Genomic DNA, 26,927 nt, shown 5'->3' on the forward strand with positions numbered 1-26,927 from the left:
ATAACGGACACGTATTTTTTTTAGCTGCCCAAACTCAACCTGTTAGGAGAATATGGCCTTCAAAGTACTGAAAATTTACCAAACATAATTTCTATGAAAAACTTTTTTCAAAAAAATTTATAATTAATTACTGGTTTCGTTATATGTTGGAGAACATGAATAAAGAATGGGGACGTGTTTTGTCATTTCACCACAAACTCATTTTTTATATTATACGTGTCCGTTATTTTAGACTACTCTATAACATATATCAAAATAAATCAAATCGGAGTCGGACAGTTGGGTACCCTTCCTTGTAAGAAAGTCTGTGTTCCTCTCTATCGATCTAACAAATTGCAATAATCGATTAAGAGGAAAGCAGATATTTAGCAAATATTTTAATTTCGATATTCACGGTAGCCCAAAAAAAAGTTGTAACTTTCACCCAAAACCATTTTCTAAGCTTGACCCAAGTCTTTGAAGTACAAAAAAATCCAACTTTTTGCAACGTTAATTTAGAAAATTTGTGTATAGTTATCATATTGTAGTAACTAAATATTATTTTTATAAGTAATTAGTGCTTATTGATGTATAGTTTATTAGTTTTATTACTTTAATACAATATACCGTGTCGTACCTGTAACTTATCGAAATGAATAAAAGAATAAAGTTGACGGAATAACCTTTTATTTGTATTTTATTTAAACTCGACCAATTAACATGTAGATTAGTACCTACCTACATTTTGTACGGCACTCGTTGCGCGAATAGCTTAGTTTTCACACTTAATAATTATATAATTAATTTCATATGTACTTTGAATGAGTGGGGACACTACTATGCCACCGACTTACAAATAAAACAAAGTTGTTCTTGTTCTTGCTTAAGTCTACAACTACAAATAGTACACTATACAATGCTGCGGAAACTTGAAATCTGAGGTCCTATCGCAAAATACGAAAATCTAAATTTCTGTGTCTGCTCGATAAAGAGATTCGTTTTTCGCGGTAGAACCTCTGACGCCTACTGCCCACAGTGGCGCACGCCCACGTCACGTGTTTAAGAACAAACGCCGATCTTCGATTTTGTGAATATCGAGGTAAATACTAAAATCTACTACTACAGCGCAGTTTGTGCTAAAATTGCTAGAATGGACAACATTTCGATTATCGCGGTAGACCCTCGCCCTCAGTAATTAAGAAAATAAAATGAAATTTATAGTTTGGCAAGCCATTTCCGTCGGCGAAACAACACGGCAAATTTAATGTAGGCGAGAAGGGTCGTCCACTCATAATAATAGCACACCCATAGAAACTTTGAATTTCGCGCCTTTTTTCAACTGTGGGTTTGCCAGAGTAAAAAAGTCTCGTCAACAATGTATTCGAGACACATCAAAAGCCGTCAAATGAATGGATAACAAAGAGAACTAACAACACGCCATTGACAGTTTCCTGATCTGTCAGTGTAGTGTCAGTGTCAGATTCATTCAACTCAGTTTGTGTAGGTGTATTGTATTGTCAAGTTTATTGCAAGTGCAGTGTTTTATTTTCTGCGAAATTGCTGATAAAACTGCAATAACAATGCGGCAAAACATAACATAATGATACGGGCAGTGCAGGTGAATAACTCTTACAATAACATATCGCTATGAAAGTGTATTAGTGATAAAAAATGTTTTTCGTAAGCCTTTGATCTACACAAGCACAATGACCGAACATAACGGTTATTTTATTATACACATTGTAGAGCAGGCTATATATAAAACAAATTTATTTTTATGTGACCTTAAGCGATATTTTGCGTATAACCTTGAACTTTTTGTAATGCCATATAAATTTCAATGGACTACTTATACGAAACCACTTACCGCTGGCTAGGGCCAGTGAAATCATGTTATAAATTTTAAATCTTCCGGTTTCAGTTATCGCATTGAACCGGCTGCTGAGTGTGGGAAAGTTTCTCAGATAAACTGCCATCACAATAAGCCAAATGGTGAGCAATGTTCCTGTAATCATAACTATGGTTTTATTATGTTTTATTTGCCGAATATGATTCGATCTCTTCATGCGCATTGGAAGTACATGAGTGCCTAAGCTTCTTACTATGTCCCTGTGTGAATGTCCTGTGTTAAAATATTTAATTTAGTTCTTATGTTGGAGCCTATTTCATGAAAGCTTGATAAAAGAGGGATTCATACTAATAAAGGGCTATAGTTCGTTTTTTTTAGCATTACAAATAAGGTAAACTATCTTGATGTGTCTTTTAATTGAAAAACACATTTTAAAAATAAGTTACGGCAAATATGTAACAATTATGAATCTAATACAATCATTTATATTCTTCTGATTTCATAAGCAATAGTTACTGATTTATAAAAAGCCTTTTTCAATTAATAGACATGTCAAAATCGCTTACCTTCTTGCAAGTTCTTTCTAATGCTAAAAAAATGAACTATAGTAAGTTACACACAATGGGCTCCTGAATCTATCTGTAAGTAAGGTGTATTCGGGTAATACCGAATCTTGGATAATTCCGAAATTCTGATGAAAATCACCCTTAATTCCATCATAATAAAAGTCTCTTTTCGGAATTATCCGACAGTTTTCGCCATTCGGTATTACCCGAGTAAACCTTAATGAAATTTTACAAGTGAATTGGTGAATATGTTATAGTGTTTTAGTCATCTAAAAGTAACTAGAAACTATATTTTTACTGTACATAGTAAAAGAACCAAGCTTAAAATTTGTTGAATTCAATTAAGATCATTGCGGCCAAATCCATTTGCAGAAAATTTCATACACATGGTTATTTTCAAATTTTTGTACAACCATCAGTCACAAATGACGGTGTATTATTGGTATTGGATATAATGGTATATTATATTATTTTTATTTCAGCTTTCAAACTTAACTGAAGTTAAATTATTGGCTACAACAAACTTCATACATTCTGATAATCATGATGCAACTGGCGGCTTGGTAAGTATCAGGACAATTTGTAGAACACTTTAATACATAAGCTATTCTGTTACCACTTTAATACATAAGCTATTGTAGTTAATATTTGCCTAGTTGTGTACAAGAACTTGCACTTCACTATTCTTCCGAAATAAAAAAACTAAAACACCTTAGTTTGAACAAAAAAAAATTATGCTTTGTATATACTTCTAGCCACAAATAATAAAATAAATCATTTATTTTTTCGTGATAAAATTACATATTCTTTAACTTGAAATGGGCTTGCCTCAGCATGAAAATTAAAAATTAAGTTCAAAATTAACTATCTTCATACCCAGCGATGCATAAAAACAAAAGCACAACAGTGCAATTGCCTATCCATGACTTCTTAGACATAATATTGTACAGGTATCAGAAGAAGATCAGCTCGTACGACAAGGAAGAATGGGAGACGATGGTGGAACAGCTGCTGATGCGCGGCACGTACCGCCGCCGCATCGTCGACTTCTCCTCGCACTCGCGCTCGTACCTCATTGACGTGGACCTGGTCAGAGGTAACACCCGCATAGATCAGACAAGGAATGGGAGACGATGGTGGAACAGCTGCTGATGCGCGGCACATACAGCCGCCGCATCGTCGACTTCTCCTCGCACTCGCGCTCGTACCTCATTGATGTGGACCTGGTCAGAGGTAACACCAGCACAGATCAGACAAGCAATGGGAGACGATGGTGGAACAGCTGCTGATGCGCGGCACGTACCGCCGCCGCATCGTCGACTTCTCCTCGCACTCGCGCTCGTACCTCATTGACGTGAACCTGGTCAAAGGTAACACCCGCATAGATCAGACAAGGCATGGGAGACGATGGTGGAACAGCTGCTGATGTGCGGCACGTACCGCCGCCGCATCGTCGACTTCTCCTCGCACTCGCGCTCATACCTCATTGATGTGGACCTGGTCAGAGGTAACACCAGCACAGATCAGACAAGCAATGGGAGACGATGGTGGAACAGCTGCTGATGCGCGGCACGCACCGCCGCCGCATCGTCGACTTCTCCTCGCACTCGCGCTCATACCTCATTGATGTGGACCTGGTCAGAGGTAACACCAGCACAGATCAGACAAGCAATGGGAGATGATGGTGGAACAGCTGTTGATGCTCGGCACGTACCGCCGCCGCATCGTCGACTTCTCCTCGCACTCGCGCTCATATCTCATTGATGTGGACCTGGTCAGAGGTAACACCAGCACAGATCAGACAAGCAATGGGAGACGATGGTGGAACAGCTGCTGATGCGCGGCACGTACCGCCGCCGCATCGTCGACTTCTCCTCGCACTCGCGCTCATACCTCATTGATGTGGACCTGGTCAGAGGTAACATGAGCACAGATCAGACAAGCAATGGGAGATGATGGTGGAACAGCTGTTGATGCGCGGCACGTACCGCCGCCGCATCGTCGACTTCTCCTCGCACTCGCGCTCATATCTCATTGATGTGGACCTGGTCAGAGGTAACACCAGCACAGATCAGACAAGCAATGGGAGACGATGGTGGAACAGCTGCTGATGCGCGGCACGTACCGCCGCCGCATCGTCGACTTCTCCTCGCACTCGCGCTCGTACCTCATTGATGTGGACCTGGTCAGAGGTAACACCAGCACAGATCAGACAAGCAATGGGAGACGATGGTGGAACAGCTGCTGATGCGCGGCACGTACCGCCGCCGCATCGTCGACTTCTCGCACTCGCGCTCGTACCTCATTGACGTGGACCTGGTCAGAGGTAACACCAGCACAGATCAGACAAGCAATGGGAGACGATGGTGGAACAACTGCTGATGCGCGGCACGTACCGCCGCCGCATCGTCGTCTTCTCCTCGCACTCGCGCTTGTACCTCATTGATGTGGTCAGAGGTAACATCAGATTAGCTCGACAAGGAAATAAAAAAAATACAATGTTTGTAAGAGTTTCTTGAGGACTTGAATCTGCTTCAATACGTAATATTAATACGTATAAACGGGGCAGGGTGCAGGAATAGGATCTATTATTGTTTCATATCGATGTTTCTTGTAGAAAACCGAACCCACTTTAAAACGCATAACTTATCATGATAATCATGTTAGTAAAGCATTTGCGCTTTGAAAGTCATAACTTTTAAATATTCATGAATATTAGAAATATGTATTTCCATATTTTGCATATAATATTGTCATTGGTTGTGTTTACCGCAGGGTCATCATTCCCCAAAGCAAAGCCGACTCTATCCATGCGCCGGGTAGTATGGTTCGCACTCGCCCGCCTTCTCTTCCTACCGGCGTTATACGCGTGGTGGGCGCAGCAGACGTCGCCGAGCTGTGCTCGCGTGCTGCTCGCGCTGTGGACCGTGCAGCTTGCCAACATTGTGCTGTACTTCATGGCGCCCACGGACACTGTCGACGTAAGACTCTCTTCCTGCTCTGTACCTACGCGTAACGCAGCAGAAGTTACTTTATTACTCATTTATGATAAACAATAAAAAGAACTATCCATCCACGAATACTACATGACTTGAGCTATAATTTATGAATCAATATTAATGATATGATAGCCAGCGTGGCTATCATACAATTATATGTCATTGTTTTTTACGTGAAGCCATGTTAACGCGTGAATTATGATAGCCATAATTAAAGATAGCATGTTTATTGATTCATTTACAACACCGTATTCCATATAAAGTAACCAAGTAGTAAGGGTATGGGCCAAGTATGGGCTGATATACGATAAGCACACTTACACCAACTCTTGTTTTGTTTCCTTTTAATTAATTATATATTAATACATGAATATAATTTTTACTACTACGCGTACATGAGCCAATTTCGGTAAAATCATTATGTAAAACTTATGTACCTAACTATTAATTATGAAAATCTCAAAAAATCTGGAATATCTGTAAAATGTATTTATATGTAAAGTTTTTTACAGCCCAACTGCTGGATGGTGCCGGCTGGCCTCATGGTGGTCCTGAGCATCGTGCACTCGCAGATCGTGAGCACCACCGAGATGGAGCTCGCGCGCGTCCACCCGCGCGCCACGTACCGCCGCAAGCTGCCGCGATACTTCCGGTACTAATCTGAGTATACCGTTCGGTCTCATGGTCTAGAGCTTCACTCGCAGATCGTGAGCACCACCTAGATGGAGCTGAAGCTAAAGCAAGTTGCCGCGATACTTCCGGTATGTACTAATCTAACTGAGTATACCGTTCGGTCTCATGGTCTAGAGCTTCACTCGCAGATCGTGAGCACCACCTAGATCAGTGGTTCTTAACCTTTTCAGGCCGGTCACCCCTATGACTAACTAGGGAACCTGATTTTACCCCTCCTCCCAATGGTAATAAAAAATAAAACGTGTACGTTTGTTGTATTGTTATATTAGGTTAGCTTATTACCCCCGTAAAATACCAGTTTTACCCCCACGGGGGTAATTACCCCTAGGTTAAGAACCACTGACCTAGATGGAGCTGGAGCTAAAGCAAGTTGCCGCGATACTTCCGGTAGGTACTAATCTAACTGAGTATACCGTTCGGTCTCATGGTCTAGAGCTTCACTCGCAGATCGTGAGCACCACCTAGATGGAGCTGGAGCTATAGCGAGCTGCCGCGATACTACAGGTACTAACCTAACTGCTGGTGCCATACGGCGTCATGGTCCTGAGCTACACTCGCTGATCGTGAGCACCACCGAAACAGGATATGCGCGCGTCCGCCCGCGCGCCACGTACCGTCACGCTGCCTCGATACTTTCGCTAGACCAATATAAGTATACACCCTAGATACGAACCCCATAAATGGGCACCAAAACTGAAAAAGACTCCCAAATATTCGAAAGTTTATTCCGACGTCCGAATGTGCTTGAATATTTTTATTCGAGACCTAAATTGTTCGGAAGATCCATACTAACTGACCAACAGTGGATGGATATACGAATTACGTTAATCGTGTGGCCGATGATACTCAATACCCACTTAAATCGTATGATAAACGATGCTGAACATAATTGTATCTTTTTTTGTTTATGCTCTTATTTCTCTGGTGACACTCGTAAAATGGCGGCCTATAGTTCGTTTTTTATTATTATTATTAAACGGTTTTATTTAGCTTGACCCCGTATCTTCTTTGTATATATCTACATATATATATATATGTGCTTCAAATCTTGCAATCGATTTTTCGACCACTTCTACTCAACCGATTTCGATGAAATTTGGCATCCGTATCAAGTCCCGGTGACAATGACTTTTTATAATATTTTCAACCCTGGACCTTAAACCCTGATGCTGCAGAAACACTGCTTACCATAACCGAGAGTATTACAGACTTGCTAGTTTTTTAACTATATTATTGTTGCTATGAAACAAATCCTTAGTGACTTATTACTGACTTCCAACTCTTCAGTTCTGATGCTGCACGGTTACTGCCTGCCTTAACCACCAGGATTGATACAGTTCTGATACTAGAATAGGATTTTAAGTATTAGGCAGGGGCACTTGCATTTAATAATGGCCTCCAACTCCTCGATCGTGATGATGCAACATTACTGCCTGCCATAACCGACAGGTTGGAGAATGTGTCAATTTTAAAGTAGTGCTCTATGTTTTAGGAAGAGGCATTTACGTTTAATATTGTCCTCCCAAGTCATCAGTTCTGATGCTGCAGGGTTACTGCCTGCCTTAACCACCAAGATTAATAAAGTTCTGATTTCATAGTAGGATTTAAAGTATTGGACAGGGGCACTTGCATTTAATAATGACCTCCAACTCCTCGATCCTGGTGATGCAAGGTTACTGCCTGCCATAACCGACAGGTTGGCGAATGTGTCACTTTTAAAGTAGTGTGCTCATTGTTTTGGGTAGAGGCATTTGTGCTTCATATTGTCCTCCCAACTCATCAGTTCTGTCTGATGCTGCAGGGTTACTGCCTGCCTGCCTTAGCATTTAAAAATGACCTCCAACTCCTCAGTCCTGATGATGCAAGGTGTGGCCAGCCCACACTATAGGTATAGCTTGGAAAATATGCGAAGTCCCAAGTAGGTAATCATTTTAGTATGAGGGCGCTTCGAGCCTTCGACCTTACGCGGTGCTCGGCTTTTGGCCTTCGCATTTAGACATGAGCACTAACCTGCCGGACGCTTCGGGCCTTCGGCCCTACGCGGTGCTCGGCCTTCGGCCTTCGCAATTAAGACACTTAACCATTGTTCTCTGTTCGAACCTGCCGGACGTTTCGGGCCTACGGCCCTACGCGGAGCTCGGCCTTCGGCCTTCGCAATTAAAACACTTAGCCATTGTTCTCTGTTCGAGCACTAACCTGCCGGGAGCTTCGGGCCTACGGCCCTACGCGGAGCTCGGCCTTCGGCCTTCGCACTCAAGACACTTGAATCATTGTTCTCCGTTCGAGCACTAACCTGCCGGGCGCTTCGGGCCTACGGCCCTACGCGGAGCTCGGCCTTCGGCCTTCGCAATTAAGACACTTGAACCAATGTTCTCTGTTCGAGCACTAACCTGCCGGACGCTTCGGGCCTACGGCCCTACGCGGAGCTCGGCCTTCTGCCTTCGCAATTGCGACACTTGAACCATTGTTCTCTGTTCGAGCACTAACCTGCCGGACGCTTCGGGCCTTCGGCCCTACGCGGAGCTCGGCCTTCGGCCTTCGCACTCAAGACACTTGAACCATTGTTCTCCGTTCGAGCACTAACCTGCCGGGCGCTTCGGGCCTACGGCCCTACGCGGAGCTCGGCCTTCGGCCTTCGCAATTAAGACACTTGAACCATTGTTCTCTATTTGAGCACTAACACTAACCTGCCGGAGGCTTCGGGCCTTCGGCCCTACGCGGAGTTCGGCCTTCGGGCTTCGCAATCAAGACACTCGAAACATTGTTCTCTGTTCGAGCACTAACCTGCTGGGCGCTTCGGCCTTCGCAATTAAGACACTTGAACCATTGTTCTCTGTTCGAGCACTAACCTGCCGGGCGCTACGGGCCTACGGCCCTACGCGTAGCTCGGCCTTCGGCCTTCGCAATTAAGACACTTGAACCATTGTTCTCTGTTCGAGCACTAACGTGCCGGACGCTACGGGCCTACGGCCCTACGCGGAGCTCGGCCTTCGGCCTTCGCAATTAAGACACTTGAACCATTGTTCTCTGTTCGAGCACTAACCTGCTGGACGCTTCGGGCCTTCGGCCCTACGCGGAGCTCGGCCTTCGGCCTCCGCAATTAAGACACTTGAACCATTGTTCTCTGTTCGAGCATTAACCTGCCGGAAGCTTCGGGCCTTCGGCCCTACGTGGAGCTGGCCTTCGGCCTTCGCAATTAAGACACTTAACCATTGTTCTCTGTTCGAACCTGCCGGACGCTTCGGGCCTTCGGCTCTACGCGGAGCGTGGCCTTCGGCCTTCGCAATTAAGACACTTGAACCATTGTTCTCTGTTCGAGCACTAACCTGCCGGACGCTTCGGGCCTACGGCCCTACGCGGAGCTCGGTCTTCGGCCTTCGCAATTAAGATACTTGAACCATTGTTCTCTGTTCGAGCATTAACCTGCTGGACGCTTCGGGCCTTCGGCCCTACGCGGAGCTCGGCCTTCGGCCTTCGCAATTAAGACACTTGAACCATTGTTCTCTGTTCGAGCATTAACCTGCCGGACGCTTCGGGCCTTCGGCCCTACGTGGAGCTCGGCCTACGGCCTTCGCAATTAAGACACTTAACCATTGTTCTCTGTTCGAACCTGCCGGACGCTTCGGGCCTTCGGCTCTACGCGGAGCTTGGCCTTCTGCCTTCGCAATTAAGACACTTGAACCATTGTTCTCTGTTCGAGCATTAACCTGCTGGACGCTTCGGGCCTTCGGCCCTACGCGGAGCTCGGCCTTCGGCCTTCGCAATTAAGACACTTGAACCATTGTTCTCTGTTCGAGCATTAACCTGCCGGACGCTTCGGGCCTTCGGCCCTACGTGGAGCTCGGCCTACGGCCTTCGCAATTAAGACACTTAACCATTGTTCTCTGTTCGAACCTGCCGGACGCTTCGGGCCTTCGGCTCTACGCGGAGCTTGGCCTTCTGCCTTCGCAATTAAGACACTTGAACTATTGTTCTCTGTTCGAGCACTAACCTGCCGGACGCTTCGGGCCTACGGCCCTACGCGGAGCTCGGCCTTCGACCTTCGCAATTAAGACACTTGAACCATTGTTCTCTGTTCGAGCACTAACCTGCCGGACGCTTCGGGCTCTCAACTAAAAACTTAAAAATAAAATTAAGGTAAAAAAGTTTTAAGTTAAACGGTTTTATTTTAATCAAATGTGTACCAAAAACTAGAAAATAAAAATTATTATACTAATCGGAGTTCTATATATGTACTACCTATGTTTCTTTTCTGGGCAGTATTCATGCCAGACGTGTAGCAAAATGTAGTTTTCTCGAGTCTGATTCTAAACGCCACTTTTCGACACTATGTCAGTGGATTAAGTATTAATCGGATTTTTTTCTCAGACTAAAATAAAAACGTGGGGCGTTAGTATTTAAAAATGTTGAGTAAGATCTATAAAAGTAAAAATATACAATGAAATGTGGACCTTTCTGAGCTAGGTATGACGTAGAAAAAGGTAAAATTGTGTTATAATGATTTCTAGTTATGTTTACTAATATTTATTTTCCAAATATATGAATGTATTATATTTCCCAACGTATTTTGTTGAGTAAGATCTATAAAAGTAAAAATATACAATGAAATGTGGACCTTTCTGAGCTAGGTATGACGTAGAAAAAGGTAAAATTGTGTTATAATGATTTCTAGTTATGTTTACTAATATTTATTTTCCAAATATATGAATGTATTATATTTCCCAACGTATTTTATTCCAACGCCCCACGTTTTTATTTTAGTCTGAGAAAAAAATCCGATTAATACTTAATCCACTGACATAGTGTCGAAAAGTGGCGTTTAGAATCAGACTCGAGAAAACTACATTTTGCTACACGTCTGGCATGAATACTGCCCAGAAAAGAAACATAGGTAGTACATATATAGAACTCCGATTAGTATAATAATTTTTATTTTCTAGTTTTTGGTACACATTTGATTAAAATAAAACCGTTTAACTTAAAACTTTTTTACCTTAATTTTATTTTTAAGTTTTTTTAGCATTAGAAATAAATCCACAGAAGCAAGCGTGCAGTTATTATCAGGCTCTTTAATTGTTCATAATTATTGAATTATCTAATGTAACATGGCCAATACATATAATTACCGCTAAAAGTGCTGGATTTGGAACCACACGCTTACTTCTGCGAAGTTCTTTCTAATGCTAAAAAAACGGACTATAAATGCTTGTTTGACATTGAAGTATATTTACAAGTGTATATTACATTACATTGTAGGAGAGCGCGTTCGGAGTGCGACGGCGGCAGCGCGGGCGGGTCAGGGGAGAGCGGCGCCACGTCCACGCAGAGCAAGCCGGCCAAGCCGCCCAAGTACCGGCGCCGCCAGTCCCGCGCCGACCTCTCCAGCACGGTACTGAGGTATGTAGCTGGACGCAGTACCGTTAGCGCGGGCGGGTCAGGGGAGAGCGGCGCCACGTCCACGCAGAGCAAGCTGGCCAAGCCGCCCAAGTACCGGCGCCGCCAGTCCCGCGCCGACCTCTCCAGCACGGTACTGAGGTATGTAGCTGGACGCAGTACCGTTAGCGCGGGCGGGTCAGGGGAGAGCGGCGCCACGTCCACGCAGAGCAAGCCGGCCAAGCCGCCCAAGTACCGGCGCCGCCAGTCCCGCGCCGACCTCTCCAGCACGGTACTGAGGTATGTAGCTGGACGCAGTACCGTTAGCGCGGGCGGGTCAGGGGAGAGCGGCGCCACGTCCACGCAGAGCAAGCCGGCCAAGCCGCCCAAGTACCGGCGCCGCCAGTCCCGCGCCGACCTCTCCAGCACGGTACTGAGGTATGTAGCTGGACGCAGTACCGTTAGCGCGGGCGGGTCAGGGGAGAGCGGCGCCACGTCCACGCAGAGCAAGCCGGCCAAGCCGCCCAAGTACCGGCGCCGCCAGTCCCGCGCCGACCTCTCCAGCGCGGTACTGAGGTATGTAGCTGGACGCAGTACCGTTAGCGCGGGCGGGTCAGGGGAGAGCGGCGCCACGTCCACGCAGAGCAAGCCGGCCAAGCCGCCCAAGTACCGGCGCCGCCAGTCCCGCGCCGACCTCTCCAGCACGGTACTGAGGTATGTAGCTGGACGCAGTACCGTTAGCGCGGGCGGGTCAGGGGAGAGCGGCGCCACGTCCACGCAGAGCAAGCCGGCCAAGCCGCCCAAGTACCGGCGCCGCCAGTCCCGCGCCGACCTCTCCAGCACGGTACTGAGGTATGTAGCTGGACGCAGTACCGTTAGCGCGGGCGGGTCAGGGGAGAGCGGCGCCACGTCCACGCAGAGCAAGCCGGCCAAGCCGCCCAAGTACCGGCGCCGCCAGTCCCGCGCCGACCTCTCCAGCACGGTACTGAGGTATGTAGCTGGACGCAGTACCGTTAGCGCGGGCGGGTCAGGGGAGAGCGGCGCCACGTCCACGCAGAGCAAGCCGGCCAAGCCGCCCAAGTACCGGCGCCGCCAGTCCCGCGCCGACCTCTCCAGCACGGTACTGAGGTATGTAGCTGGACGCAGTACCGTTAGCGCGGGCGGGTCAGGGGAGAGCGGCGCCACGTCCACGCAGAGCAAGCTGGCCAAGCCGCCCAAGTACCGGCGCCGCCAGTCCCGCGCCGACCTCTCCAGCACGGTACTGAGGTATGTAGCTGGACGCAGTACCGTTAGCGCGGGCGGGTCAGGGGAGAGCGGCGCCACGTCCACGCAGAGCAAGCCGGCCAAGCCGCCCAAGTACCGGCGCCGCCAGTCCCGCGCCGACCTCTCCAGCACGGTACTGAGGTATGTAGCTGGACGCAGTACCGTTAGCGCGGGCGGGTCAGGGGAGAGCGGCGCCACGTCCACGCAGAGCAAGCCGGCCAAGCCGCCCAAGTACCGGCGCCGCCAGTCCCGCGCCGACCTCTCCAGCACGGTACTGAGGTATGTAGCTGGACGCAGTACCGTTAGCGCGGGCGGGTCAGGGGAGAGCGGCGCCACGTCCACGCAGAGCAAGCCGGCCAAGCCGCCCAAGTACCGGCGCCGCCAGTCCCGCGCCGACCTCTCCAGCACGGTACTGAGGTATGTAGCTGGACGCAGTACCGTTAGCGCGGGCGGGTCAGGGGAGAGCGGCGCCACGTCCACGCAGAGCAAGCCGGCCAAGCCGCCCAAGTACCGGCGCCGCCAGTCCCGCGCCGACCTCTCCAGCACGGTACTGAGGTATGTAGCTGGACGCAGTACCGTTAGCGCGGGCGGGTCAGGGGAGAGCGGCGCCACGTCCACGCAGAGCAAGCCGGCCAAGCCGCCCAAGTACCGGCGCCGCCAGTCCCGCGCCGACCTCTCCAGCACGGTACTGAGGTATGTAGCTGGACGCAGTACCGTCTTTACCAGGGATGTTGCGAATATTCGCATTCGCATCCGCATTATTTTCAACATCCGCATCCGCATAAAAACGATGTGGAGCATCCGCATCGATTTTACGTTTTTTAAATACCAAATCTTGACATCCGCATCCGCGCAGCATGTGCATCCGCAACATACCTGATCTTTACCATAAAGGATAAGGGCACACGGGGCCCGTGCCCAGGGCCCCCATCCTCAGGGGGCCTCAGGGACAGACAGTAACAGTATATTTGATTACTCATAATAAATAGATCATATCCATTTGACCGTCCGACGATATCATAGTATCCGAAAAAATATGCTCTTAACCGTCCGCGGGAACCTTACTATCCAAAGGGGTGGAAGAAAGATTTGATTTCATAGCCATCTAACGGAATATTTCGGCATTATTTACTCATTCTCTTGATGCGACAACGTAGCCTAACTCTAAAAAAATTTAGATGGCAGTGTAGTTCTAATTTTTGTAGAAAGTTGTGAATGCGCTGCGCGGGGCGTGCGTCGCTAAAAAACCCCGGACGGTTGACAGGAAAACAGTCTCGCGAGCCGGACGGTTAAGTGGATAGTAGAAAAATGTTAGTTGAATTTGCTTTCTTCACTTTTTGTGCCCAAGGGCCCCAGCATAGTTTAAGACGGCCCTGGCTGGATGACACTGAATTGTTGTAAGGAATAATTTAAACATTTACTGGATGTTCTCTTACTAGTCCCAAGCTGCAACTTAGGTAAATTTTGTCTCTAGTCAAAAACATCTTGCACAACACCAGTGGCGGCGCGTCCATAAAAGCCGATTCCCACCGGCTTGCCTGTTTTTAGACGTTTGAGCAGAGTTGTAAAGGAAATATGTTAGACAAATTAGCCCCGGCTTGCCTATGGATATGTTTGACGCGCCGCCACTGCACAACACACATCTTAACCTTTTACCAGGCTAAGGGATATATATTTCCCACATAGGCACTTCAAACATGTGTTCTATTTTCGATGAGTAAGATTGACATTCGATTGTCATTTTTGAACTGTCAGCCTGGTAAAGGGTTAACGTTATACATAGGTAGGTACTCGTAAACTCGCTTAAAACTTATTTCTATATTGCAGACAACGTAAAAACAAAGAACTGACGAAGGAAAACCTCATCAAAAACATGGAACCTATAGTCAAAAAAGCCATGAAAGCCAAAGATTCCGACGACGAAGATTACATGGCGTGGTCAAAACCTGACGTCTCCACACCCATAGTCACATTCACCCCACCGCCGGACGAAGTGGCCCAACCCTCGTTCTCTTACAAGAATGTATTAACTAAGAAAAGGCTCGAAAGTTTCAATGTGCAGGGCCACATGAACCTAGCAAGAGCCATGTTTGCCGAAGGTGACGACGGCTTCGAAAGCCTGAACGGATATTACTCCAACGGCAGCGACGACCGACCAAAGGAAAAACTAGTCAACGAACAAAAACCAGTGATCGAACCAAGTATTAAACCAGTTCCTAATCTACTTAGAAATCTTGAAAGGCTGAAGAAGGAAGACGATGAGAAATCGGAGAAGAGTCTAGAGTCTGATGGGTCCGCGCCGGCTCCGGAGGGCAAGAGGGTCGGGGTGCGGTTCAAGAAGTGGGCCGCGGACACTATACCGAGGGAGACTAGCGACGAGGAGTATCCTATTAAGAAGAAAAATAAGGTAGGAATCGATACTGTTGTGATGATCATTTGTACTCGCAGCCAACAGATGCCTAAAGCAGCGGTCGGCAACCTGCGCGGGCCGCATGCGGCTCGTGAACCTGTCACTTACGGCCCGAGTGCCGCCTTGGCTATTTTGTATGTAATAGTCACAAACGACAATGTCTCATAAAGTCATATTAACAAAGTACTGCCCGCGTCACCTCCGTTAACTACTATGTGGCCATTGGCTGCTAAAAGGTTGCCGACCGCTGGTCTAAAGTAATCATAATCATTTATTTGTCGTAATCATAATCATGGTTACATGGTTTACGACAAATAAATTATTATGGTTATTTGAGTTTACGAAATTTTTACATCTATTGATTCTGGGAGTCTGTAATACAAGTTTGTGGATAAATTATCTAATTACGTTTTTTATTTGTGATTTTATAAAGTTTGCTTTATATTATCCAAAAGTATTAACATCCTTATTTTTATCATAATAGGCGATAGATGGCATCAATTTTCAGCCTAAGAATCCAGGTAGCTATATAGTATATATACAGGTAAATTCACGGAAAGTGGCGCGAATGGAATGAACAAATAAAACAAATATCATCTAACATCGTGTGCCCTGTCATATCAACCTGTAATTATGTCACACACATTTTCATTATCCCACATTCATTTTTATTAAGTAATTTATTTGATTAATTCTTGCCTGTTTTTGTGAATCTACCTGTATTTTATTGACAGCATGATTCATTCACCACATTGGTGTATATTATATAACAGTCATTTTTCCATTATTTACATTCTGACAAGATTAAAAAAAGGGCTTATCTTTGTTGCACAAATACTAATAAAATCCCAGGTACACTACATTACTTAGCAAGAGTTTTTTTTAAACAATAATATCACCCACATCCTTCTTTATACGTTTATATAAAAAATACTACCTGCAATCAGTGTAACAACAACAGTGTAACTTATTAATGCAATCAGTGTAACAATAATTTAGAACAATTGTAAATAAACTACGATATTTAAAAAAATATTATATAGTTTTCTACATTACTCTACAGTAATCTACATTAATTTGTGTCACTACTGTCACTAGGTACATCTAAGGTACCTGCGCCAAAGACGGCATATCATAATTTTTATTTTTCTGGTGTTTAATATTAACATGCAGTTTTGTCTATTGTACTATGGAACATGGCCGCAAAATTTGAACCCAACACTTATAAAAGTATGAAATTTTGGAAGTAGGCAAGGTTAAGAATCGGGCTTTCTTTGGTGCAGGCCGCGTAGCCAAGATGCCAATCGCTTACGCTCCGTAGCGATCGAAACGCAACTGTCACTGTCGCGCTAATACGGATGAGTGATAGAGATACATAATCCTTTTCGTTGTTGAAGCGATAGCGATTGTAACCTTGGCTAGGCCGGCTGGTACCTTATTGGTAATGCAATCATTCGTTTTGTGTAGAAATTAGAGAATTACCAGTCATCGTCGTCCGACGGCGAATGCTCGGCGTCGGCGCCCTCCATCGCACTGCCGTCGCACCATACCATGTCGGACTGGGTTGGCCAAACTACTAACAGTAAGCATTTACCACTACATTAACATACTGCAGTCTGTTTTGTGTAGAAGTTAGAGAATTACCAGTCATCGTCGTCCGACGGCGAGTGCTCGGCGTCGACGCCCTCCATCGCACTGCCGTCGCACCATACCATGTCGGACTGGGTTGGCCAAACTACTAACAGTAAGCATTTACCACTACATTAACACTGCAGTCTGTTTTGTGTAGAAATTAGAGAATTACCAGTCATCGTCGTCCGACGGCGAATGCTCGGCGTCGGCGCCCTCCATCGCACTGCCGTCGCACCATACCATGTCGGACTGGGTTGGCCAAACTACTAACAGTAAGCATTTACCACTACATTCACATACTGCAGTCTGTTTTGTGTGGCCTGTCAGTTATACGCAAAATTCGACAGCACCGAACAACTGACAGGCTGATATCGTCCGGCGAACTGGTAATCAGTGGGCCCCTATAACTTTGATTTGGCGACCGCCCCGACAACGGCGACCAACGACCCAGTGTGATTGCACCCTAACTCACTTAGAACCATTTACCATACTACTCGTAGTATTACGTATTACTACTTAGTCTAAAATTGTGTTAAAGCCAATAAATTACATAAACTAAAAATCCCATGCTAATTATTATAAAAGTGTACCTAGTCGGTATAGATATCGCACTGTATAAAGAGCACACACACAAAAACTCATAATGTATCAAAAAGACAAAACTGTCAAGTCCATTTAATAAAATTTAGAATTCGTCTCTCCATTATGTTTTTACTTGTAATTCCATTGATGAATTATACACAACATTATAAATAACATTACAACAGCATAATTCGGCGACTATCAAACTCGAGCTATATCTTTTGTCAGGTGAGGAAAGCAGCTATGGATCTCAATCGGAGGGCGCCCATTCGGACGTGGGGTTCCACTGTGCCGATAGCTCGTGGGACCCCTTTGCTCTACTTGACCCTACTAGTGATACAGGTATGACTTATAAAACCAGAGATAGGGTTCCTAACTTCTACAGGCACAATGGAGGATTCGATTTGTGTATCACTTAGTACCTTGTCACACTTAAAGCTGCTAGGGATCTTATAATATTGTCACTGTGACAGGCTACAAATCCTGACCGTACTTTTTTCTATAGTTTTTAGTTCATTTCCAAGATATTTACCGATTTCCAAAATCGGTAAATATCTCTTTCTATAAAAGTCCACAACTACCTACAGAGATTATTACAATTCGGCAAATACGGATGGAACATTTTTAGAGACTGAGCTGAAAGGATAGTGTTATCTAAGTGATCTACAATCGAGTTTTTAAAAAAGTAAAGCTGGATTAAAAAGTAAAACAAAATCATTAAAATGAAACAGGGATGTTGCGGATGCAGATTTTTTGACATCCGCGGATGCGGATGCGGATATTTAAAGCCTCACATCCGCATGCGGATGTCAAGATTTGGCACTTAAAAAATATCAAATATTACAATTTATGGCATTTTTTTTAAAGAAACGTTTCGTATTTGAGCAAGAATATAGGTGCGTTTTATTTAATAAACAGTAACTTGGCCGACTTTTCGGGATCTAGACGATTTTGTTATATATAATGACGAAATTACCTAGCACTTACGCCGCCGGCGCCGCCGCCGCTAATACGTTCCTATTACCGATTTGGTCGACATCCGCATCACGCGGATGCTCCGCATCGATTTTATGCGGATGCAGATGCGGATGTTGAAAATAATGCAGATGTTCCGCGGATGCGGATGCGAATATTCGCAACATCCCTGAAATGAAATATTTTATATCAGTGACAAAACTACCACTTTAAAGTTATTTACATTTTAAATTGACACATGTCACTTTATATTCGATGCTCGGATCTACTTGGTACAGCGAAGGCATATACAAGGAAACCGCCTTTGGGAACATTGCCATTCAAATTCTCGGCACAAATTAGCACACATACACAATTACGCCTACATTTAAATAAGACGATACGTTTACAGAGCCTGTAATCGAAGCTGGTAAACGGAATAATAGTCATCTCTATTACACAAATGTACATAGCTAAGTGTAGATGAAATGCATATAACGTCAATAACTACCAATCAGCGACATTAATCCGCTAATAACCTTCTTGCTGTACGTACTGGCCGTTGAGAGTCCGCGGTTCATATTTGATGAGAATATGACTTGGACAGGGATAGGTTTATGCAATACATTGAAGAACCAATAATTCACGTATAATAATTTAATGCAATTAAAAGATAACTAGTTAAAATTTAAAAAAATAACAGACTAACTCAACATAAGTAAAATATTCATTGTTGTATAAATGTATTCCGCTATTATAAGTATTTTTTACAGCTTGGTATATTTTATTATCAATCTGTATGGCAGAGCGAAGTCACGTTCAGGTATAGTCTGTCAGTTTTTCTAAGATCAAGATCAAGTATAGTAAATCTATGGCGAGCTTGATCTTAGAAATCGGACAGGCTATTCAGCCTGCAAAATTTACATTGGTACACGAATCGGGTCAAAAATTTTTGAACAGGCGGAGACACGATAAAGGCTCATCCCCACTTTCAGTTCCAATGGAAATATTTTATATATATATAACCGGTCAAGCAAGATTGTCAGTAGAAAAAGGCGCAAAATTAAAATTTTGTATGGGACCATAACCGTCGCGCGCTTACATTTTCTAAATTTGGCGCTCTTTTCTGCTGACGAAAATGGCTTGAGAGAGTACCTGGTCGTAGCATATAGTCGTGACAGCAGAGGGTGGCTTCAAATGATCAACATATTCATAATGTGTGTATTTGATAAACTAATTCATTGAAAGAGTGACAGAAAAAACATATTTACATATAGGAGACCGGGTATATTTATCTCATGGGTACAAATCGGTAAAGCAGTTTTATTAAGCTGCGTAAAGTCGTGAACCCTTTTTCTGACAAGTGCAAATCTTCATCTTTGAAATGAATAGATCATATTCTAGATCGTGTCAGGCATCCAATCAATTTCATGTCTTTCTAATTGGACAGCTTTTGTCCATAGTTCTCTGCGAATAGGATCTTAAGGGAATCTAAATGGAACGTAACATAACAAATACTAGAATAACAATACGAAATTTACTATGAAGTATTTGAACAAATTAAATTATTTTCCAGGAAATATTTTAATTTGTTTTTATCAAGTAGAAACACTACTATATATTATTTCAGTTTATAATACGAAATTTGATAATTAGGTAATTTGAAATAACTAGGTAGTTTTTATACCTCCATCCCATGAAAGAAAAAATAATGATATAAGTAAATATGTAAGAAGGAATTTATTACAATATGTAGGATACCTAAATCAAACTAAGTTAATAAAATTGTCTACTTCATTTAGCATAACATCATCCCTATTATCCTCGTAATTTAAAAAGTCGTATGTTATTATGAAAGTAGTATGCAGGTGTTACGTTTTAGCTTAGCACGGTAATATTGAAAAAATGTCGTCATATTTATTCCAAATTTTAGTGAATTTATCTGTTTACTTACATGTGAAAAGTGATTCCAATGGCTTTGGTATGAGCAGAGTAACTTCTGCACCACTTCCAGACACATGAAGCCATTTTTAGTTATAAAAAAACGTTGTTTTTATAAACCAATTTAGCCATTTGTCACTGACTGTCAACTCGGTCGAACTGAGGTTGCCAATCGAGCAGTTTGTAAGTACCGCCTATCGCGGGGTAGTTTACGTTGGGTCATAATTGAGCGGACAGAATGTTTCCTTGTATATTCGTTCACTGACTTGGTAGGGTTGAAGGAGAATAAGAATACAATTATACAATTACAATCTGCTACATGCAGATTTTTGCACTGATGTTTAACAAACTGTATCTCACAAACAGTTTGAAATATTAACCTGATTAATAATTGAATAATTAAGTATGTAACCTAAACAATTCCCCGTTTGCATAAAAGTCCTTCGATCTGTTCTACCCTATATGAAACTTACTGATCACAAATTTCGGATTCCTCTTTTCCAGTTTCCCAATCCAAAACTTTAAACTTGAAAATAAATTATCTAAAAATGTATACCTTTATGTTTATGTGTACCTTTATGTTTTGTGCAGTGAAATGCACTATGTGGGAGCGCGGCTCAACATTGCGCGCAGAGCTGTCCGCTGTGGACATCAGCTGGTACGTGGTGGCGCGGGCCGAGCGCGCCATGGCGGCCGACGGCGGCCTGTGGGCCGGCCTGCTCATGGCCGCCAGCGTGGCGCTCGTGGCGCCCGCCGCCAGGCTCATACAGGTATCCGTCACTTTTCTTTTGTATTAACCTATGTGTGTGTCCCACTGCTGGACAAAGCCCTCTCCTCTCCCTTTCCAGTCCTCCCTGTGCTGAGCAAGATCCCGCCAATCCCGCTGAAATGCATCCAGGTCGTCCCACCATCTCTTTCTCGGTCATCTATCACATCGCCTGAAAATTTCTAAGTCTGACTTTATTGCGACGCGATATCGGACCTGCAAAGGGAATCAAAATGCGATACTAAATTTATAACTTTAAAGTGTTTTATGGCTGGAAAATTGGGAATGTTAGACCCCTGAAGTTGAATTCTTATGATTGGCAGCCAAGCGAACTTCACCTTTAACCTAAACACTTTGAACTTTAAGCGTTCACTGAGTTACGCGACTGTATAGTTAGTTAACCTTTTGACCGCCACAAACGACTGTCGATGTCATCGGAAAGTCTTGCCAAAAGCGCCAACGACTAGCACAGCCGTCAGTTTTGCCAATACAGACTTACGCGGGACTCTGTAAAGTTTCCATTTCACTTAAATAATCGCAATAGCCTGGCGTCCGGAGCATGGCATATTAATTCGCCGTCTGGAGTTCAAAGGGTTGATTGTCAGTATAGCAGCACAGGTATTAATCGACAAAGCGTTAAGTTGAAAACATCAGTCACATATATGTTACTGTAAAAGCCCGAAGTACGGCAAAACCTAGGATTTACTGGTAAAATCTAGGGTTTACTGATGCCGATCGGTAAAAGCCCGAAATGTTAAATCTTACTAGTTTATTTCGGGCGTTTACCTACACCGATATGGTAAATCCTAGTATATTTAAATACAGGCAAAGCCATCAAATTTATTTTGTATGCAGGTTGCCATAGAACAAGACACCAGAAGTGAGGAGGAGCTGCAATCGCTGTCGCTACTGACTTACATTCCCTCGTTGATCTGCAACTACAGTCAGGGGTCCCTGATCTCAACGTTAAATGGTGCTTTTGGTGATAATATATGGTAAGTGTGTCTTCCACTAAATTGTATGTTGGATTGAAAATGCACTTAAATTCAAATGTTTGACGTTTTACATGTAGATTAAAACAAGTCGGTTCGATAAAAAAAAACCGGACAAGTGCGAGTCGGACTCCCCCACCGATGGTTCCGGACTTTTTAGTACCTATTTGTTGTTATAGCGGCAACAGAAAAATACATCATCTGTGAAAATTTCAAATGTCTATCACGGTTCATGTGATACAGCCTGATGACAGACAGGCGGACAGACGGACAGTGGAATCTTAGTAATAGGGTCCCATTTTTACCCTTTGGGCACGGAACCCTAAAAACTAAGCATAAAATTTTAAGCTCTTAATCAACACAAAATAAGGGAGCGTTTACATTAACGTCTTGAAATTCTCGAGTATTCAAAATAACTATGAAGGCAACTTTTTAATTTTATGCACTCAAAAGATTGTTTAAATTTCTTAATAGCGTGCAGTTTTAAGTAATATTAACATGCTTTTATTTTAATGGAATATAACTTTTATGCACATTATTTAGTACAGGTGCTGTAGACCTACAGCAAATAATGAACTGTTCTTTATTTAACCTTCAAAACGGTGGCATATTTCTCACTGTTACGTGGAATTATTTAACAATATGGTTCCTTAAAATTAGACCTTATTTCTAGGGAAATAACGACGAATATAATATCATGCGCACTCCGCTTTTCGCTCAGCGGTCTCGTATTTTTCCTACTGGCCGTGGCAGAGAGGGCCTTCAAGCAGCGGTTTCTCTATGCGAAACTATTCTCGCATTTGACTTCGGCGAGACGGGCGAGGAAGAGCGAGTTGCCACATTTTAGACTGAATACCGTGAGGAATATCAAGACTTGGCTCTCCACTCGGTCATATTTACGGGTATGTTCAAACTTATATAATATATAGAGGTACCCATTTGAACCTTACTAACCTTAACCCTCGAGTTAGACTAACCTAAGTTGGCAGAGATTTTGATAGTCTAGACTGTGCAAGTGTTATTTAAACGTCATAGAAGTTTGGTTTAACTCTAGCCAACGCTTGACTCTGATAGCTCTGCTGGCCTAGCCAAGGTTACAATCGCTTTCGCTTCGACAACGAAAAGCATCATGTCTCTCTATCACTCTTCCATATTAGTGCGACAGTGACAGTTGAGTTTCGATCGCTAGGGAGCGTAAGCGATCGGCATCTTGGCTACGCGGCCTGAGCCTTCGCTCGCTCCTGTGCTACAAGCGCCGCGACAGAATCTCGCCCGCGAAATAGACTGCACGTCCTTTTCTAGCTGTATTAATTAGAGAGAGACGGGTAGTCTACCCCGCGGGGCTCCTGTGCTAAGCCTGCTGAATGGGTCGTTTTATACTTTCTTTGTGTAATCTTGAATCTATTATTCCTTGTTCGCAGCGCCGCGGGCCGCAGCGTTCGGTGGACGTGATCGTGTCGGCTGCCTTCATGCTCACAATAATATTGCTTGCCTGCGTCAGCGCTCATCTGCTCAGGGTAAGGATCAGAATAAGCGCCACTTCGTGTGTGTACACCTAGTTACAGAACAGATTTAGGGTGGCTTTAAAATATGTATTAGCACCTTTTTATGAATAGCCGGCCTGTCCTGTCCAAGATGTTCCATCCATTTATAATTGACAAAAAAACGAGTTAGAGGGATCAAATTGTATGTTCATAGAGGTCACTATTTTAGGCGAACTACTATGGTTATAAGTGGTCAAGCAAATCTTGTCAGTAGAAAAAGGCGCGAAATTCAGATTTTCTATGAGAAGATATCCTTTCGCGCCTACATTTTTCAAATATGCCGCCTTTTTCTACTGACAAGATCTGCTTGACCCATAAAATACGCATAATAATTTTATGGGTGCTTGATATTTTCATTTTCAGGACTCCATAACTCTCGAATCGAGCTGGCTCCTCGAAGCTCTCGTGTGGAGCAGCTGCCTCGGCATCTACCTCCTCCGCCTCCTAACCCTGGGCAGCAACGTGAACCGCAAGTACCGCGGCTGCCTGTCCGCCATACTGACGGAACAGATCAACCTGCACCTGGCCATCGAGCAGCGCCCGGAGAGCAAGGAGCAGCTCACGGTCGCCAACAACGTGCTCAAACTGGCCGCCGACTTGCTCAAGGTATTGTACTAGTCTGTAGCTCGGCAGCAACCTGCTGACGCTGGGCAGCAACGTGAACCTAAAGTACCACACCCTTACCCCCTTATTCATAAACGTTTACTAAAGTTGACAAGCCGATAATAATCGTTTGTCCCTTTCCGACGGATTGGTATGATGGAAAGGGACAAACGATTATTATCAGCTTGTCAACTTTAGTAAGTAACGTTTATGAATAAGGGAGTTAATGTTTATCAACATAGAAAAGGAAGGTATAATCGTTCCCCGAGTCCGAAGAATATGACGCTGTACAACGCCACAGCAACTGAATTGTCAAAGGTCAACTTTTGGCAACCAGAGTTACCGCATAATTTACGGAGCAGTACAGCGCCATTTACATTAGCAAATCGAAATGCATATTTTACCAAACTGCCAAACTTTCCTGCAGTTTGGCAGAAGAAAAAACTGTACAAATAGGGTTTATTTCGCCTGAATAAATGTTTTTTTTACAATCAATGGATCTTTGTTAAGCCTATAAAGGCTTATATTCCCTCTGCCTTATAAAAGGCAGAGGGAATATATTTCCCATCTGATTTTGAACTTTATTGCAAAGTAATAGGGTTCAATTTTGCAATTTCTGACACCCTTATGCCTTATAAAAGGGCTAATAGTAATGTCTTTGTTCCAGGAACTGGATTCGCCATTCAAGATATCCGGAATATGTGCCAATCATTACTTATACACTATAACAAAGGTAGTCATACTGTCTGCCCTCTCTGGGGTGTTATCGGAAATGCTGGGCTTCAAGTTAAAACTACACAAAATCAAAATCAAATAATATAATTGAAATATTTTACTGTTGTGAAATGCACGTTGTTCAAAGTAGGTCACAAGAAAAATATATTAACTAAGCTAGTAATTTTCTTATCAGGGTTATTTACAATTCTAGTTGATGTGTGTAGTTACAATATCAAACCGCTGCCTGCTTTTTAGAAGGTTTATAGCGAATTACAAACAACTTTCGAATACATATTATCTAGCGAGAACTTAAGGCTTCTACAAACGTTACAAATGGCATGCGCTTTTAGGTTGCTGGTTAAGTGGGAGCAACGAATTCAATCGGTCGACCAAATTCAGCAATGTATTGCAAAAATGCGATTAACGTGATGTTTTGTCAAACCAAGCCATAGATGGAGCATTTATAACGACTCGCGCCACCGATCAGTTAAGAAGTTCTACCGCGAAACCCGAAAATCGAATTTTTGCCACCGATCAGTTGAGAAGGTCTACCGCGAAACTCGAAAATCGAATTTTTGTTATCTGTCTCGCTATCCAGCGATAGAGAGGCAGATAAAGAAATTTCGATTTTAGCAGTAGGCACTCAGACACGTATAAATTCTAGGTAGAAACTATGCGCGTGAAAAAGAGTATTGATACATAAATTCAATTTCATGCCTTAACCCTTCGTATGCTTAGAGACCTTGGAGGATATAACCAACGGAGACGCCATGTCTAAAATTTTCGGTACAAAATAGTCTGCCGTTTATTGCCGGGGAGGGGCACATCAAATGTATAGGTACGTCATGTCAGATAAACGTCAGTCCATACATATGGTTGACATGTGGTTGACATGTGGTTGACCATTGGCCGCCTATTTTCGACAGAGGGGAACGCCTGTTAATGGCGGCTCCATTGTTAATTACTCCGAGTTAGAGACGGATCCGTGAGTGAGAATTTAATCTATTGTTTTAAATATCAAGGTCACTTTTTCAACGATCAAATTTGACAGGCCGCTTACGAGGGGTCAAATGTCACTCAAAAATGTAGAAAGAATCTGTGGAAGATTCACTGTGCTTTATTATCTTGTGTCTAATATAATTACTATTCAACTAGGGAATGCAAATCGGTTATTTTTTGTATGGAAATAACCGCGGTTTCGGTTAAAAACCGATTATTTCCATACACAAAATAACCGATTTGCATTCCCTATATTCAACGTGTATGTATTGTAGCAAAAATAGTTAGTGCACAAAATTGTTGCATACAGTTCAGTGTTCCTCCCTTTTTGCTGTTCAATGTTCATCAATGTGCAGTCTATAGCAAATGTCTAGATAACAAGAAATAGTTTTAAGTGACCCATTAGCTTTAAGTTAAAAATCAATATTTCACATTATAAAAATTAACCTTTTGAACGCCAAACATCAATCATCCATTTGCCGTGCCACTGACGCCACGGGGGTAAAATTTAGTTGTTTACTAGTATCAGCTAGTATTGTATGATCTGCGGTTTTGTGAATAAATAATGCTAACCTACAAAGTGGGGTGTTTTTCAGTAGATTTTTATAAAAAAAACGATCGACGTCTAATGCCGTCTTTGGCGTCGTTGTCACGATTTTGCGCTGACGTCAATTGCTGTCTGTGGCGTTCGAAAGGTTAATCTACAGCAGAAGCAGTCATGAAAGGAAAAATCTTATAGAAGCATAATAGCTGAAAAATAACTTGATATTTCACTATAGTTTTGACACAAAATAGATAAGTACAGAAGTCAATCACATGTATGTACTTTACTTTTCATACCTACGCTCGGCGGTCGCTCTAGGGTTGCGATTGTTGCGAACTATGACTTATGCACAAAAAACTATCGTGGTAGTGGCACTCGTATCTATCGTATCGTATCTCGTATTTAGTTGTTTGATTTATTGTTGAGGATGAAACGGGAAGAATGGAAATATAAATTAATAATAACATTAATAACTCAAATAGGTATTTTAATTTTAATGTCATTTTTATATTACAAATTTG

General features: G+C 43.5%; 2 protein-coding genes across 2 annotated transcripts in view; both read left to right on the top strand.

Annotated features, from left to right (window-relative positions):
• The window catches only part of LOC134667257 (phosphatidylinositol N-acetylglucosaminyltransferase subunit Q), a 59,381-nt gene that overhangs the window by 6,290 nt on the left and 26,164 nt on the right, over window positions 1-26,927 (top strand). The gene's annotated exons all lie outside the window — the stretch shown is intronic.
• LOC134667240 (protein PHTF2) lies at window positions 1,460-25,053 on the top strand. The gene is made up of 16 exons (XM_063524567.1): window positions 1,460-1,597; window positions 1,901-1,971; window positions 2,877-2,957; window positions 3,345-3,490; window positions 5,170-5,375; window positions 5,906-6,045; window positions 11,343-11,483; window positions 14,550-15,129; window positions 16,600-16,715; window positions 17,561-17,688; window positions 20,833-21,011; window positions 21,863-22,002; window positions 22,673-22,901; window positions 23,421-23,516; window positions 23,907-24,149; window positions 24,814-25,053. The coding sequence occupies exons 3-16, from the start codon at window positions 2,938-2,940 to the stop codon at window positions 24,961-24,963; spliced, it is 2,514 nt and encodes an 837-aa protein (XP_063380637.1). The 5' UTR covers window positions 1,460-1,597; window positions 1,901-1,971; window positions 2,877-2,937; the 3' UTR covers window positions 24,964-25,053.

The sequence above is a fragment of the Cydia fagiglandana genome, chromosome 9 (genome assembly GCF_963556715.1).
Source record: "Cydia fagiglandana chromosome 9, ilCydFagi1.1, whole genome shotgun sequence".
Lineage (NCBI taxonomy): Eukaryota > Metazoa > Arthropoda > Insecta > Lepidoptera > Tortricidae > Cydia > Cydia fagiglandana.

Coding starts and splice junctions, on each gene's coding strand:
- LOC134667240 (XM_063524567.1), top strand. CDS start 2,938: ATGATGCAACTGGCGGCTTG. Junction 3,491..5,169: donor TGACGTGGACCTGGTCAGAG/GTAACACCCGCA, acceptor TGTTTACCGCAG/GGTCATCATTCCCCAAAGCA. Junction 24,150..24,813: donor TGGCCGCCGACTTGCTCAAG/GTATTGTACTAG, acceptor TCTTTGTTCCAG/GAACTGGATTCGCCATTCAA.